Genomic DNA, 17553 nt, shown 5'->3' on the forward strand with positions numbered 1-17553 from the left:
GCATCATGAGCGACCCGGCCGGAACCGGAGGAGCAGGGGCTGGAGCTGGTCCAAGCTTGGAAGAAAGATACCGAGCGTTGGAAGTCCAACTTGCGCTGCAGACGGCGAGGCTTGAGGAGAGAAGGGCTCAGGATGCAGACACGAAGGGGAGAGCCACCCAGTTCCCCAGAAAGGTACCTGGATTGGTGCAGAAGTTTGGGGGGGACCCCAAGGACTACCATGCCTTTAGGACAGAGATGCAATATGCCCTTAATGTGCAGTTTGATGAGTTCCCTGATGAGGAATCGCGAGTTGCGTTCGTGATTGGGCATCTTGAGAAGGGCGCGAGGGATTGGGTTCGACCCCTGATGGCAACGCACAATGACGTCTTAAAGGACACTATGAAATTCTTTCGTGCAATGGATATCATGTTTTCCAGCGATATTGAGGAAGGGTTGGTGCGCAGACAGTTAATGGCTTGCAAGCAGGGAACCCGATCTGTCCGTGAGTACTGGACTGAGTTTACCATGCTGGTTCACAGATTGGGGTGGGATTTATCGGCGGCACCCATTCAGATGCTATTTGAAGAAGGTCTTTCTTCGGCTGTGAAAGACGAACTGTCCTGGAGCCCCAGGGCGGTGTCTATGGATCAGCTGACCAAATCTGCGCTGACCATAGGAGCGCGCCAGGAGGCAAGAGCCTTGGAGAGGCGGGAAGGGAGAGGGGAACGTTGGAAGGAGTTCCGCATTCCAGACATTCCTGAGCCAGCTTTCCCGCCGGCAGAGCCGATGGAAATTGGAACAGCGCGCGCGCGCGCAGTTTCAAAACCCAGTGAGGGGGCTAAGAAGGAGGGAAAGGGCGCCCGGAAATGCTATCTCTGCCAACAGCCAGGCCACTTTGCCAGAGTCTGCCCCCAGAGGAAGGAATGGCAAGGGATGGTGGGAGCTGTTGAGGGAGGAGAGCAGGGGGAAACGGAGCAGGTAAAAGCCAACGCCTGGTTGCCACAGTCGGGGCACTGCAGCCAGGCCAAAGAGCAGTGAAAGTGCCCGTGCCAGAAGCTCCTCAACCTGCTCTAGTGATTGAAGTGTCGCTAGAGCTGCAAAATGGACACCCCTTAAAAATAAAGGCGCTGTTGGACTCAGGCAGCTCTTGCAATTTTATGAGCAAGGAGTTTGCTGCTGAACACCAGATACAGACGATCCCTTTAAGCAACCCCCTGCAGGTGACCACGATCGATGGCAGGGAGTTGTTGGGAGGAGGAGTCAGCTTGCAGACCGTCCCAATGATAATGAGGGTGGCAAGGCACACAGAACTGATAGCGTTTAATGTGGCCACCTTGGGAGGCGCTCCCATTATTTTGGGAATGAGCTGGCTAGCACTACATGATCCGCTGGTGGGCTGGCATCAAAGAGTGGTTTCCTTTGGTTCAGCACATTGCTTAGAACACTGCAAAGGGGAAAAGGGTTCAGCAGGGGCCCAAGCCTCCCTAGCAGGGACTGAAGTAATGGAGAAGGTGAAGGTACCACCCCAGTATGCAGATCTCAGCGACGTGTTCAGCGAGAAGGAAGCTGACCAACTACCCCCGCATAGGCCCTTTGATTGCCAGATCAATTTACTCCCTGGAGCACAGCTTCCTGTAGGCAAGTTGTATGCCATGTCAGACAGAGAAATGCAGGAGCTGCGAGAGTTCATTGACAAGAACCTGAAGAGAGGCTTCATCAGAGAGTCCAAAGCAGCGGGGGGTAGCCCAGTGTTTTTTGTGGATAAAAAGCACACGGACAAGCCGAGACTTGTATGCGATTTCCGGCGGTTAAATGCAGTGACAGAACCAGTCGCTTTCCCTATGCCCAGGATTGATGATATTTTGACCAGGGTGCGGAAGGGAAAGATTTTTACAAAGCTGGATCTAAGGGGGGCGTACAACCTGATACGTATAAGGAAAGGGGATGAATGGAAAACCACCATGTTCACCCCTTTGGGGGCATTTGAATATCTCGTTATGCCTTTTGGATTACAAGCAGGCTCAGCGTGCTTTCAATCGTTTATGAACCACGTACTGGGTCCTCTGCTCTACAAGAATTGCGTGGCCTTCCTAGATGATGTGTTGGTGTATTCGGAGAATGAGGAGCAACATGTGAGAGACGTCAGAGAAGTGTTGAGCAGGCTGCAAGCCAACAGGCTGTGGGTGAAACTGGAGAAGTGTCAGTTTCATACCAAGGAGGTGGAATTCCTGGGGTACCTCCTGTCAGACAAGGGATTGGCCATGGATCCCGGCAAGGTTCAGGCAGTGCTGGAATGGAAAACACCCAAAACCAAGAAGGACGTGCAGAGGTTCCTAGGGTTTGGAAACTTTTATCGTAAGTTCATCCGAAATTTCGCCCACCTGACGGCGCCCAGTACGGACTGTCTCAGCAGTAAAAAGAAGTTTGTTTGGACTGCGGAGGCGGAGCGAGCGTTTGAGGAACTGAAAAGGGCCTTCGCCTCTGAAGGACAACTTCTGCATGTGGATTTACAAAAAAAGCTGAGGGTCGAAACAGACGCATCTGACAGAGCCATAGGGGCGGTGCTTCTTCTTCTGCAGCCAGGGAAGGAGGAGTCAGAGTGGCGACCGTGTGCCTTCTTTTCGCGAAAGTTGAACAAATCCGAGAGGAACTACACGGTGTACGACCGGGAACTTCTTGCCATTCATGAGGCTTTCCGGAGATGGAGGCATCTGCTAATTGGTGCACAACATAAGGTGCAAGTGTGCACGGACCATAAGAATCTAGAGTATTGGAGAACTGCGCGAGTGCTCAACCAACGGCAGTTGAGATGGGCCCAGGAATTCTCCAAATTTAACTTTGAGATTTGTTACGTGCCAGGCCCAGAGAACGTTAGGGCGGACGCTCTCTCACGCAAACCTGAATATTTGGAGGGGGAGGGAGCACCCGAAGAGACCCATGTCATTCCAGAGGACCGCTGGGTGTGTGGGGCGGCATTGGTGGGGCAAAGGGAATTGGTAGAGGGAACGGTGCATGATGAATACGCCCAGGACAAACTCAGGGGTCTCAGGAGGGAGGGAGACAAACCCGGGGGTTTTGAGGAGAGAAACGGGGCGTTGTACTACAAGGGAGCGTTATATATACCTGAAGGTGAATTGAGGGAGAAGGTACTCAAGCAACTGCACGATAGCCCAACAGCAGGGCATTTTGGGCAACACAAAACCATGTGGCTGGTTACCAGGGAATTTTGGTGGCCCAAGGTCAGGGAAGATGTGCGGGAGTATGTGAGAGGGTGTGACCAATGCCAACGAGCCAAGGGGGAGAGGCGGGCACCGGCAGGTTTATTAGAACCACTACCCACACCTGAAAGACCATGGGAAACAGTGGCAATAGATTTCATGACTGATCTGCCGAGGTCCAGAGGGAAAACAGCCATAATGGTTGTGGTAGACCTGTTAACCAAAATGGCCCACTTTATAGCCTGCTCACATGCGGTCACAGCAGAAGAAACCGCTAAATTGTTTGTAGAAAATGTGTTTAGGTTGCATGGCGCCCCCTTGAGGGTGGTTTCAGACCGAGGGAAACAATTTACTTCCAGGTTCTGGAGGAAGCTCATGAGCTTATTGCATGTAGAGGTTAATTTCTCAACTGCCCGGCATCCAGAAACCAACGGGCAGGCGGAAAGAGCTAATGGTGTCCTCCAGCAATATTTGAGGTGTTATGTGAATGACAGAGAGAATGATTGGGTGGAGAAGCTGGCGTTGGCAGAATTTGCCTACAACAATGCAGAGAACGTGTCCACGGGGATGAGCCCCTTTTTGGCTAATCATGGGTGCCATCCCCGAGCCTTCCCAGGGGGGGAAGGGGAGAACTGGAGCGTTCCAGCTGCAGAACAGTTTGTGGAAGAAATGGAAGCGATCCATCGCCAGCTCCAACTTAACTTAAACAGGGCTAAGGAGGAATATAAGAGGCAGGCAGACAAAAACAGAAGGGAAGGTGAAAGCATTAGGGTGGGGGACCAGGTGTGGCTGTCTACCCAAGGGTTACCATTCAAAGGGGGTTGTAAGAAGTTAAGACCCAAAAGGCTGGGCCCATTTGAAGTCACGCAGCAGGTCAACCCAGTGGCTTTCAGACTCCGGTTACCGAACCACATGAAGCTGCACCCAGTTTTCCACAGGTCGTTGCTGTCACCGTATAAAGGGGACAGAGAAGGGAGGGTCAATAGGGGACCAGCAATGGAGGAGAAGGAACACAGCTACCATGTAGCGGAGATTCTCGATTCCAGGTGGAAGGGAGATCAAGTAGAGTATTTGGTGATGTGGGAAGGGGAGCCGGAGTCGGAAAACACCTGGGTCATGGCAGAGGAGGTAGATGACGAGGTTTTAATAGAAACTTTTCATCAGAGATTCCCACGTAAACCTCAGCCAGTGGCGAGGTTCCGGAGGGAATACTTTGCCACCACCGACGAAGAAGAAGAGTTGGAGGGGTTCGTTGATTCCGAGGAGGAGGAGGATTCAGCGAGCCGGAACGAAGACCGATGGAGAGAAATGTTCGAGACGTCTGAAGATGAAGAGGATTCTTTTCGGGGTTTTAACTCCTCACCGCCCAGAGGAGAGAGTATGGGCGGGGGGGAAGGGGGCCCTGGAGGGGAGGTGGATGCGACTGGACCTAACGGTCAGGGGTACCTTTACCTTTTACTCTAAGTAGAACCTAGTTAATGGAACCCAAATGAACAACTAACACAACTGCCAGGCTTCTGACACACATCTTGGTATCTTGGATGACACCTTCAGTGACTCTGGGTCACATGCCCAGTGACTACAATGAATATATTCTGTGGCAACAAACCATTTAGAAAATGAAAATCAGAAATGCAACTGGCCACTGTGAAACATTTTAAAGGTTTAGGGCTTTTAGTCAAGTGCCTGCTTAGAGATCTGTATAATGTATTTTCTTTTTCGCGGGTGAACAGCTTTAATTACAGGCTAACTAACAATGAAACAGAATGATAACTCAAATGTTTTGTTGAGGGTTTATAGATGTGTTTAAGGCTGGATGGAGAAAAAGAGCTGGAAGGTGGCTCCAGGCACATTCGCCAACATGAAAGAAGGCACGCATTCTGGAGAGGAGGAGAGAAAGACAAAGGGAAGGTGGAGAAGTCTAGGCAGATCGTGGGGTGTGGAAGAATGCAGGCGGAGATAAGGGCTGTGCAGGGAAGGAAATTCATTTTCTCCTCAAAGAACCCAAAGCAGTTTTTTTCAAATCTTGGGAAGATACAAATCTAGAAAACTGGTTTTTGGGAAATCTATGAAGGGAATGGAAACAACTTGTTGTAATTGGAAAAAAGAAATAATGAGGCCAAGACAGAACATTCTAAAAACAATACTGTTCATGGTTGCACATCAAAGGATGAGTTGCACAGAGCAGACAGAAGCAAAAGATAATTGCATACACACGTTTTAGAGAAGGGTTGGTACCCTGGAAGGAAAAATAATCTATTCAGTATCTTGGGCTTCACGGGAAAGAAATACCTTCAGCAATTGTCCTTGTTTGCCTGCCACAGTATGACAAACTATTGCTTACAGGGATTGCTCATGGCTAGCAAGAAGAGAACTTAAGAGCTTATGTTCAGACAACATGCCAAGCCAAACTTTGCTTGGCAGAGAAATAAAAAAAAAACCCACTGGGGTAGGAGCAAAGCAGCAGTGAACTCCTCTCAGAGAAACTGCATGTTTGTGAATTCTAGTAAGCCAGAGTTTACCACAAACAAAGCCAGGGGTCAGCAATTTTTTTCAGCAGGGGGCCAGTCCACTGTCCCTCAGACCTTGTGGGGGGCCGGAATATATTTGGGTGGGGGGAAATGAATGCATTCCTATGCCCCACAAATAAACCAGAGATGCATTTTAAATAAAAGGACACATTCTAATCATGTAAAAACACGCTGATTCCCGCACCGTCCGCGAGCTGGATTTAGAAGGCAATTGGGCCAGATCCGGCCCCTAGGCCTTACTTTGCCTACCCATGACCTAAAGCATATCTTGAAAATACCTGTCTAACCTTTTGCTTAGACTTCTTCAACAATTTTTTCCCTACTATTCAAAATGATTTATTTTTAATCATAATATGATAGTTACCCACTCCCTGCCCCAGGTCACATCTCATGCCATTCAGGTTTCATGACTGGCCGGATCTGGCCCCGGGCCTTAGTTTGCCTACCCATGAACTACGCCATTTGCTTACTGTGATGTTTGGAACCAGGTGCCACCACATATAATTGAGCTTCACAATAGGTCTGTGTGGTATAAGAAGCTAAAATACACTTTTACATACAGCTTTATGTGTGTATGGCTTTAAAAGAGGCTTAGACAAATTCATGGAGGATGAGCCTGTCCGTGGCTACTAACCCTGATGGCTATGTTCTCTTCAACCAGGGATCAAGTCTTTGGAGTGACAGGCCCTGCCTGTGGAACTCCTTGCAAGTAGAGGTCTGGAAGGAGTCAACCCTGCCTTATTTTGAAACTTGCATTTTTAAACCTACCAGTATTAATTGCTATTTTTTTTTAAGGAAGATTTTATGTTGTAAATTGCCAATTGTTGGCTGCAATTATATTTTAGTAAATTGTGGGTTGCTTGCTTTATCAGCTGTTGGTTTGCTGATATTTTACTTGTGAGTATATTGTACTATATATTAATTTTATTGGAAACCTCTTTGGAAGAGTTTACTCTTCAAGATGGCATATAACTGTTTCAAATAAATGCTATGCTGGTGGAATGCCAAATACACTGGTGGCATGACAAATACGCCAGCAGAACTCTTCTAATACACTTGCAGATGCCTCCATTCGCAGAGCCATTTCCGGCAGAATAAAGTATAGGATTGCTCTGCCTATCTTTTGAATGTATTTATGATTATGGTTTATTGTTACTCAGTGTTAAGCTTTGGTAGATTGATGCTGCCTTTATCATTTCCTAAAATCTAAGGCATATATTTTTCATTGTTCCTCCTCAGCCAATCAGCCTATTAAAAATTATTATTAACAGAACTGAGTACAAGATAGGACTAGAAATCAGGATGCGATTCCTATTTTTGGGTAGTGAAAATAGCAAGCCAGACGCAAATGAATCCCCATGAGAGGGTAAGAACTGAAATATTGTTTGCCCACAACAAGCATACGTGCTTGGTTTCAGGGTTGCAACTTTTCTTGTTCTCAAAAAAATTAGAAGGAAGCAATATTATTGCTCTGATTGTTTCAGCATAGCTCTCTGCATTTAATTTCATCTATTACAGCAATTTTCCATTTTAAATTTAGTTATTTTTAGTGTGTCTTATTCTCACTAGCCTTGTGTACTGGAACTCTCAACTGCATGAAATGCTATGCAGATCTTAAGCCAATACTGACCATCTCTAAGTTACCTTCACTGCCATTCTATAGCATTCCTGCAATGTTGCATGAGCATATATGTTGATCCGGAATTAAATTCCACTAGAATAAGGCAATATGTGTGTAGATTCATGTAATGAGCTAAAGACTGAAGGTTTTCTCAACTTACTGGCAGGATACTGGAGGGTAGGGCTGTAGTAAGCCATTCCCAATCCTCTATTCCCACATAAAGTTTCCTAAATTCTAGAGCAAAATGGGGGAGAGAGTTTTTGGACCAGCAGGTGGAGTGGACGAGAACTGGACTCCAACAACATCTGGAGGGCCACAGGTTCCTATTCTAGCTTTAACATCCCTTTTCTAGAGCGTCAGGTGTTAATAGACCTGACATACCGTAGTCTCTCCCACTGTTAACAACAACTAAAATGCCAATGCCACCAACAGACATTTAAAATTCTAACATTTAAAGGCTTATCATCAATCCTCAACACAGTATACACAAAACATGCTAGCCTTCTTATACAAAATGAAAGAACAAGGTCTCATGAGGGCCTTTTAGCATTTTTATAGTGAAATACTATGCATCGCTTCTCACAAATATGTCCCACTGAATTCAATGAAATGTACTCCCAGGTAATTATGTAATGGTATTATAGCCTTAACTTTCCGGGGGAAGAAACCTACATATGCCAAAATTCAGAGGTGCTTTATAGAGTCACTGACATTGACAATCAATACAAGAGAATGCAGTGGGGGGAAACAGTGTGTGTTTGAACATCACAATAAACCATAAGTTTCAGATTTTAAACCAATCTGTTTAGTGTTTTCTTTGTTGTACTTAAGTCAGTGTGGACACAAAAGTGTTTTTAACTTTGCAAAAGATGGCATATTTTTATTTTATTTTATTTTTTAGTTTAGTTTTATTCTTCCCTGTCTAATTAGTTTTAGGGAACAAACATAAAAGCTATTCATTAGCAGTAATATGTAATCTGCTCCAAATATTTGCTTAAATTAGTATTTGCAAAGTGTGTTCCGAGTAACTCTGGGATTTAACTGAAACTCTTCAGGAATTTCTTGATGAGAAGATAGATAATTATGGATATGCTGCCTGAAAGACTGTTGGGGAACTATTACTGATTTACCCTGGAATGCATAGTTGAAGAAAAGTAATGGAAGCATTCTAGGGTGACAAGTGAGCTTAACAAACCTGGCTGTGTGCTTGTCAGCCGACTGCAACCTAGACCAGGGTTGGAGGGTTTTTGTTTTTTCCAGTCCAAGGACTGCATTCTTTCAGGGACAACCTTCTAGGAGCCACTGGTCTATAGCGGGCAGAGCAATAGATGGAAGACTTACTTTTGCACAACAGGTTACATTTCAGGCACACAAATACCAGAGGTTTCTACACACACATACACCTCTCCAGCCCACATCCAAACAAGACAAATTATTGGAGACCAAGGAAACATTCTAGCCACACAAAATTACTTGAGGGTTTGAGTAGGGCCAGTAAGAGATGTGGCCAGAGGAACAGGGAGAATCTTAAGGGCCAGATAGAGACATGTGGTCCAAAGTTTTCCATCTCTGCCTTAGACCACTGATCTTCAGCTAGTGAGCTGGGACCCAACATGGGGCCATGATCTAAGGAGATTTGAAACAGCAGGTGGCAAAAAAGAGAAAAGAAATGGGTCTCCCAAAGGTGGGTCCCTGGTTTGAAATTATTCAAGGCTACTGCCTTAGAACATGCCCCAGAATTTTCTGAAAGACACTTGTAGGAATTTTGAAGCAGTCATCAACAATCCATCAAATGGGGAAAGTGTTGCTGGAAATTACTGACTAAATACATAAGCCACCCATCACTTCTGTAGCAAGTCACAGTGGTCTCAGAACAATACTTTTATTTGCAGTAGGAAGGCAAAAGCGTATCAGGCAGATATTCCTGTTTCCACTGGACCATAGCTCTGCGGCAGAGCACTTGCGATGCATGCAGAAGGGCCCAGGCTCAACCACTTAAAAGGACCTAGTGGCAGATGCTGGGAAACATCCCTGCCTGAAACCCTGGAAAGCCACACCCATTCAGGAGTAAGCATGGACCAATGGTACCAAATAGTATGGGAAACAGCCCTACTAGAAAAATTAACTAATAAACTGAAACTGACACGGGGACAAACAGAAGAAGACACCTTCACCCCGGTATGGCTCCCCTTTATCACACACACAGCCCAACAGGACATTGACAATAATCCACCAACAGCATACAAATCAATATGGCTAACCTGATCCAAAGCACCCACCCACCTCACTCACACACGAAAACAAAGATCACCACAGCCAATCACAAGCAAACAATCACACCCTAGGCCAACCTCAACCTCTCTCACCACCAAAGGAACACAAGTGAACAACACAAACAACGCTGACACCAAACTATACACATTAAACATAATAGAAACACCGCCACCCGACCCCACCCCCATCCATCCTCCCTCTCTCCACCCCTTTTCTTCTCTCTTTCTTTTTTCTTCTCCCCCTAATGCCTCAACAAATGAAATGGATTTGTAAAAATGTTACATGAAAAAAACAAACCAAAAATGAGGCACTACACTTCTGTAAAACAAGAAAATCCTTAATAAAATATTTTTTTTTAAAAAAGGAAAGCCACACCCAGAAAGAATAGATGGGCAAATAGCCTGACTTGATATAAGGTAGCTTCCTATGTTCTTGGGGGTCTTTTGGTTTGTCGTTATGACTGTTAGGCTATTGATAGATCTTTTACATCTTATGACTGTTGTGAACTTCTCTTTAACTCTGGTAAAAACGGGATACTAAGTAAATAATGTCAGGGAATGAATACATAATGGCAGAACATGGGATCCATTGTGGACTGTACCTTACCCTTCCTGTATAAACAGCAGGTTATTTCATTTTCATCAGTGGACATGATGCAAAGTAGGTACTTTTGTCTTAGTTAGAAGGAATATGGTTACTTGAGTCACACTGAGCACGAGGAATTAGAACTCTTCAGTTCTGCTTGTATATCACACTATGAGTTATTAATGTATTAACTCCTGAGAACTGAAAAGGCAAAGTCCACGGTGATAGTTTCATTGGGATACATTGATCTATAAGACTATGCAAATGCTTAACTTCAATTTTTTCTCCCTCTTGCTCGCACAAAAAAGCTATGTGAACCTAAAATTACTTCAAAAGCTTGAATGTTTTCACAAATTAAAGTTGATTTTTGCTCCAGAAAGAATCGTGGAGGTACTTTAACTACAAATTGTATTCACAATCAACACACAAACGGATAAAGTTTTTTTCCTACTTCAGTTCAATATGTGCAGAGAGGCGACTGCAATTACAAAAGGATAGTATTTATTTTGGACTTATTAGGAGCACGATCCTAAGCGTGCACCATTGAAACCCACCCCTCTGCATATTTACTCAGAAGTAAGTCACACTGGGTGGTATGCAGTGGGGTTTCTTTGGGGGGTGCAGGGGTACGCATATGCATAAACAATTTGTGAATCTTTGTACTTTTGTCCATTTACTGTATTCATTTCCCCCGATTTGAACTATAAAATGGTGATTTTCTTGAGTCAAAATGAGAGTACCCCAAAACATTTTTTAAGGAAAAAAAAGCACCGGTGGTATGCAATGAAACAGTTGTGCTAGTGCAATAATTAGTTCCAAAATTGGTGCAAGTGAAAAAGGATTACTCATTACTTTCTTCCCTACGTCTGTTCCAGAGGGTTTGGCGGCAGTGAGGGAGGGACAGGACCCAGAACAAGCTGGGGTTGTGTGGAAATGAGAAGAATGTTCCATTGTGGAAAGAGAAATTGTGCTAGCAGAATGGCTCACATCAGTGTACTGCTGCATGCAACCCGCAGAGTTTACAGGGACTTACTCCCAAGTTCCAGTTACAGATAGGTAGCCGTGTTGGTCTGCCATAGTCAAAATAAAAAAAATTCCTTCCAGTAGCACCTTAAAGACCAACTAAGTTAGTTCTTGGTATGAGCTTTCGTGTGCATGCACACTTCTTCAGATACACTGAAACAGAAGTTGCCAGATCCTTCTATATAGTGAGAAGGTGGGGAGGGGTATTACTCAGAAGGGTGGTGGGAATGGGAGATTGGCAGATAGCTGAGATGAGCCTGAGATGAGAAGCTGCTGAATTGCAACTCATTACCAAACTTAAAACCATGGAGAGACCTGGTTTGAACAGAGACATTGGATTCTTATCTCATTATACATGACTAAGCCATTTCTCACCTTCTCACCCCTTGCCTTTTCCTGTAAGACCTATTACAGTCGTTAAGAGTCGTCAACAGGCTCATCTCAGCTATCTGCCTATCTCCCATTCCCACCACCCTTCTGAGTAATACCCCTCCCCACCTTCTCACTATATAGAAGGATCTGGCAACTTCTGTTTCAGTGTATCTGAAGAAGTGTGCATGCACACGAAAGCTCATACCAAGAACTAACTTAGTTGGTCTTTAAGGTGCTACTGGAAGGAATTTTTTTATTTTTACTCCCAAGTGTACATCTTAGGCATGCTTCAGAAAAAACCTCCATGATATCTACTAGGCTGCAGCAGAGAGAGAGACCCTTTGTCAGCTCTGCTGAAATATCAGGACCATTGGGCTTTTAGCCCATCAACTGTCACCTGACATCAGCCCCTCAAGCAAACTGCAGTGGAGGGAAGAGAGAAACCAGTTCACTTGGGGCTCCTGCTGTCTTTGCAACTCTTTCCATTCCAGTTGGCCATGATGAACTTCGCCACTAAGACCAGAGTTTGCTCTTTTCCCCCTTCTCTCTGCTTCCAGAGGCTTGGGCTTGCAGGGCTGCAGCCTCCAACACGCCTCCGCCTCTCCCTGGACTCTGCAGCCACTTCGCTGTAAGAGCCTTAAGAAAACCGAACCAGCTGGTAAAACAGGGAGCGCAGCAGCAGCAGCAGAGGATCCCATTTGCCATACTAACCTCACCAGATCAGTCATACAGGATCCCACCACCACGACCTCAGCAGCTGCCATGTCAGAGAGAGGTTTAGGACCACAGCACCTAACCTGACTCGCATCTACCTGAGCTGCCTGGGCACTAGCTCTCCAACCACCGCTCACCCCGCTTTGCCACAGGGGGGTCCTTCGCCTGCCCGCTATGTGCGCCCGCCAAGGCGCCTGAGTTTTTACTTTGCGCTTTCCCGAACTTCGACTGCGGAGCGAGCTCAGCACACCGTTATCAGAGCACCCCATTATAACTCTGCTGCCCGTTCTAACGGGCGCGAAATTTTTTTTTTTCAGGCGCGCTTTAGTCGCCTATATATCCACGGAAGCCCCGATTTTCCTTTTTTAAAAAAAAACAACTGTCTATCGGGTGCGCGCTTGGCTTTTCTGCAGGAGATTGGCGCGCGGGCGCGCACGCAGGAGCGTGCTGGGCGGAGTGGGAGGGTCTACGCAGGCGCGCGGGGCAAGGCGAGTCGCAGCTGCTGGGTTTCTTGGAGGTTTGTTTGCCCGTACTTCTCCCCTCCCCCCCCCCGTGCAGTCTCCCTTTACACACAGCAACAGGGGGTGGGGTGGGGGGCAAAGATGGTTCCCCTTCAGGCTGGGTGGGGTGGGTGGATGCTGGTGGGGTTTCTCCACCCCTCCTCTTTCTCTTCTTATTAGGGGAGCAAAGCATGAAGGAAGGGGCTTGGCTTGGCTGGGGGGGGGGGGGAGGGACAGCAACCCCTCAGACCTGGGCATTTGACGGGGAGAGACCGTTTTATAGGAAACAGCCACTACCAATTGTGTGTAAGACTTGTGCTGCACTTACTTGTAGGTGCTGTTAATTTATGAATACTGCTGCTCATAATATCCGTTTCCTGTGTTTCTTAATAGATTGCAGGGTTGCAGCAGCTGGTGCCCTTGCTGGGCTCATGTGCCACTCATTCTTGCTACAGGTAGAAAGCCAGTTGTAGTGGATAAGTCCCCTGGCTCAGGCATCATCTCTGCCATGAGCTTAAGCAGCCATTTAACTGGACCCGCTGCATCTGCAATATGGGTATAATAAATAAATAAAAAATTGGTCCAGTAGCACCTTAGAGACCACATAAAAGCTTATACAGTGGTACCTCGGGTTACAGACGCTTCAGGTTACAGACTCTGCTAACCCAGAAATAATACCTCGGGTTAGGAACTTTGCTTCAGGATGAGAACAGATATCCCATGGCGGCGGCAGCAGGACGCCCCATTAGCTAAAGTGGTACCTCAGGTTAAGAACAGTTTCAGGTTAAGAATGGACCTCCAGAACGAACTGAGTTCTTAACCTGAGGTACCACTGTACCCAGAACAAACTTAGTTGGTCTCTAAGGTGCTACTGGACCAAAAAAATTCTTTATTTATTTCGACTGCGTCAGACCAACACAGCTACCTACCTGAATCTAGAATCATGGGTATAATAATTCTTTTAAGTATATACACACACACACACACACACACACACTTTTCAAGTTTATACATTTCATTAATTTTACAGTCATTTTAACATTTCAAAATTGGGAAACAGGTATAATAATTCTAGTCTACCGTGTAAGGTTATTGTGATATGACGTGTGTGAAGTGTGCATTCAGCGCTTCAACAGCTATCTGTGCATGCCAAGTATGAGTATTTTATGTTACGTTGAGGAAAACTGTTGAGTTTTACAACACATAGCTGTCAAAGGTAAGGGTGCCCTACAAAAACAAGTGCCAGCTGCCTACCATCGATATGAGGATAGGAGCTTGAAGAACTGCTTCCAGTCAGAGTTGACAGTACTGGGCTAGACGGACCAGTGCTCTGACTTGGGATAAGACAGCTTCATGTGAGGGTTGTGTAAACAATTTATAAATTTATGAATCTATAAATAAAAGTGGGAAATGATTCAATGGCATTTAACCATTTATCTTATTTCTGAAATGTTCAGTTTTGTTTGCAGCACTGTAGTCTTCTGCACTTTTATATGAATATTGTTATATACTACTTACAAAGTTTAATGCAATCTCATATGTAGTATTTGGGCAGAAATTCAAAGCACGTTAAGTTTTCTATTGTTACTAAGAGACACTTTTCTCCCAATATTTTTTTCAATTTTATTTGGATAAAAATAATAAGCACAGCATATTTGATCTCGGTTCTGACTTAACAAGGTATTTTAGTAAATTGTTTGGAATGGTAGGTAAATTTTATACTCTGGTAAACTTTAAAATGTGTTAATGGTCACTAAGCTCATTGAGAGATTAATAAAAAGGGCACTGTCCAACTGCTGAAGTAACTATCAGGCCTGGTGACACACTGAGTTGAGCACAGCCCATCAGCTGGATACAGTTGTCTGCCAAGAGCCTGACAACCACCCTTCCACCTCTGCTTTTGTCACCCCAAGCAACCAGCAGAACCAGAAGATTTATCAAGTCAGTGGTGGGCTATTCTCATCTTGTTAGGTCATAAGTTGTGTTGTATTTTATAATGGACCACTGAACAAAATGAGAGAACCATGTTTTATGAGTGAGATGCTTACTAAATATTAGGAGTGCAAATGGTTGTGTGGCTATAACTGTGGACCATAGGCAAGTGGATGGGCAGCAGCTAGCCCAAATGTGCCCCCTGTTCCCAGCAGGCTTTGCTTCCATTTCCTTTCCCTTGGCCCCTACTTGCATCAGCCTTTTTTAAAAAGTTGCTTGCTTTCATCATCCTTTCCTTGCTTGCCTTGTCTTTGGCCCTGCCTTGTGTGTCAGGTCTCAAGAGGCGTCTTTTTTAAAATATGTATAGAAATGGTGTGGCTACTCTTTGATACGTTCACAATTATTTTTCCTTGCAGAACTGTGTGCACCTTGCAGATTAGGATGTCCCCTGAAGTTGCTTTGCACAGAATATCTCCAGCACTTTCTCCTTTTGTTTCTAATGTGGTCAGGAATGGAAAAGTAGGATTGGATGCAACTAACTGTTTAAGGATTACAGATCTGAAATCTGGGTAAGTGCCCTCAATGGATTCAAATAATGTCTGTGTGCCAATTTTTGTTGTCAGTAATCACATTCAATTTATTTGGAATGAAGAAATTTAAGAAGTTTTAGCAAGGCTATAGAAATCGTGATGTGTAGTGCAACACAATTGGATTTAATATTATTATTCATTGGTAGAGCTTGGTAATTGATTTCAGAAATGAATCTAATGTGTTTGAGCATTTCATTTCCATATCACATTTGGTTTTGTATCCAACCCTAAATGCCTGTCTTAGGTATTTGGCTATACATAATCTGAAAAATAGGGCTTCCTCAAAGTTAACTTTTCTTAAGATGTTACTGTTAAATGCTAGTTATATTGTGTAAGAATTTTCTTGTTGTTGAATACCACCTTTCATCTTTTACTGTTGGCAATAATGCTAGATGTAGGTTTAGCACTAGATCTAGGGACACGGGTGGTGCTGTGGTCTAAACCACTGAGCCTCTTGGGCTTGCTGATCATAAGGTCAGCAGTTCAAATCCATGCAACGGGGTGAGCTCCCGTTGCTTTGCCCAGCACCTGCCATCCTAGCAGTTCAAAAGCATACCAGCACAAGTAGATAAATAGGTACTGCTGCAGCAGGAAGGTAAACTGCATTTCCATGCACTCTGGCACTTGCCATGGTATTCCGTGCACCAGAATCAGTTTAGTCATGCTGGCCACATGACCCGAAAAAGCTGTCTGTGGGCAAACGCCGGCTCCCTCAGCCTGAAAGCGGAGATGAGCACCGAACCCCATAGTCAAATTTGACTAGTTTTAATTGTCCAGGGGTTCTTTACCTTTTTTTACCTTAGGACTAGGATTGGGCTGAGGAAGAACTTTTATTTTAGGAAAGAACTGCAGCTTAGTGATATAGTGCCTGCTTTGCAAGCAAAAGGTCCAAGGTTCAGTCTCCAAAATCTTTACATAGGGAGAATACCCCTATCTGAAACCCTGGAATGCTGCTTTCATACAATGTATTGAGCTAGGTGAACTATGTTCCTAAACATGACTCTTCTACCTGGCCAGAAGGCCACCAATAGATGTAGGATGGTAGCTGTAACTTTGCATACATTACTGATGTCCAGTGAACCCTCAGTATAACTTGGTGTTGTATCAGCCACAACCACAAGTCTAGAGAAGCAATAGTAATAAATTTCAGTGGCTGACACTGCTGTCAAGCATGAACACTATGACATGTTTCTGTGCTGATTTCTTCATTAGTGGGTCTGTTCTGACAGCTGACATTTCTGAGCTGTGGGGAATAATTGAGCACAGCTCACACAACATAATAAGCACGTTCTTAACCTAGGGATTTGCTCATATAATTTTAATATAGAATAGGTCTTGCTTTTTCTGGGAAACTCCCCTGTAACCTATTTTATTTAAATATTTTATGCTGTCTCTTTCAGCCTATTTAAAGACACCTAAGGTGACTAATAATACCCATAATAAGATAAAAATAAACAACGACCAACCAACAAATTCATAAAAAATAGTAAAATAAATAAATAAATTGAAACACCAGCAGTAGCGAGATTCAAAACTACTGAAGTTGACCACTGCCTAAGTCATACATGTTCATCTGAAAGAGGGAGCCAGGTGTGGCTCACCTGGGTGGTGAATTGCAAATCTAGGCATCGCTATTGAAAAGGTACAAATTCCACATTGGGTATAATTAGAAAAGGAATAAATAAAATAAAACTGGCAAAACAATACCAAATAACCACACTTGGAATACTGTGTACAGTTTTGGTCACCGCGTCTCAGGAAGGATTTTGCAGAGCTGGAAAAGTTGCAGAAAAAGGCAGCCAAATGATCAAGGAAGGGGCTCAAGGACAGGTTACAACATCTGCGTCTTTTTAGCTTGTAAAAAAGATGAATGAGGTTAGACATGGTAGGTGTGTGAGAGATTATACATTGTGTGGAGAAAGATATGTTATGTTCTCTCTATCATAATATTAGAAGAAAGGGTCATCAGATACAGGGCAGACTAAAGGATGCACTTTTGCACACAGCACTTAGTTAAAGATGTGATGATAGTCACATCTTTGAAAGTGGCTTGAAAGATAAGACTGTCCGTGGCTACCAGGCATAATGACCGTATCATTTCAACACAGATAACTCGCAACTTAAATACATTTAACTTGTGCGCATTCAGCTTTACAGGCTTGGCTAAAAATTAAAAAGGGGACAGGCATCAAGGTAAAAGAAACACTTGGAA

General features: G+C 44.6%; 2 protein-coding genes across 4 annotated transcripts in view; one reads left to right on the forward strand and one right to left on the reverse strand.

The window, feature by feature from the left end:
* RBKS (ribokinase) overlaps positions 1-12611 on the reverse strand; it is a 70891-nt gene extending 58280 nt beyond the window's left edge. Inside the window, exon 1 of one of the 3 annotated variants that reach the window (XM_083497212.1) lies at positions 12317-12603. In XM_083497212.1, coding sequence (XP_083353338.1) covers positions 12317-12588 — 272 coding nt within the window. In that variant the 5' untranslated portion in view covers positions 12589-12603. Of the gene's footprint in view, positions 1-12316 lie in introns of all 3 variants that reach the window. The other 2 variants (XM_083497214.1, XM_083497213.1) reach the window with 2 other exon arrangements.
* Positions 12612-12751: 140 nt separating this feature from the next.
* BABAM2 (BRISC and BRCA1 A complex member 2) overlaps positions 12752-17553 on the forward strand; it is a 134848-nt gene continuing 130046 nt past the window's right edge. The window contains exons 1-2 of the mRNA XM_083497233.1: positions 12752-12836; positions 15168-15320. Coding sequence (XP_083353359.1) covers positions 15193-15320 — 128 coding nt within the window. The 5' untranslated portion in view covers positions 12752-12836; positions 15168-15192. The remainder of the gene's footprint in view (positions 12837-15167; positions 15321-17553) is intronic.

The sequence above is a fragment of the Podarcis liolepis genome (genome assembly GCF_965112155.1).
Source record: "Podarcis liolepis genome assembly, chromosome: 3".
NCBI lineage: Eukaryota > Metazoa > Chordata > Lepidosauria > Squamata > Lacertidae > Podarcis > Podarcis liolepis.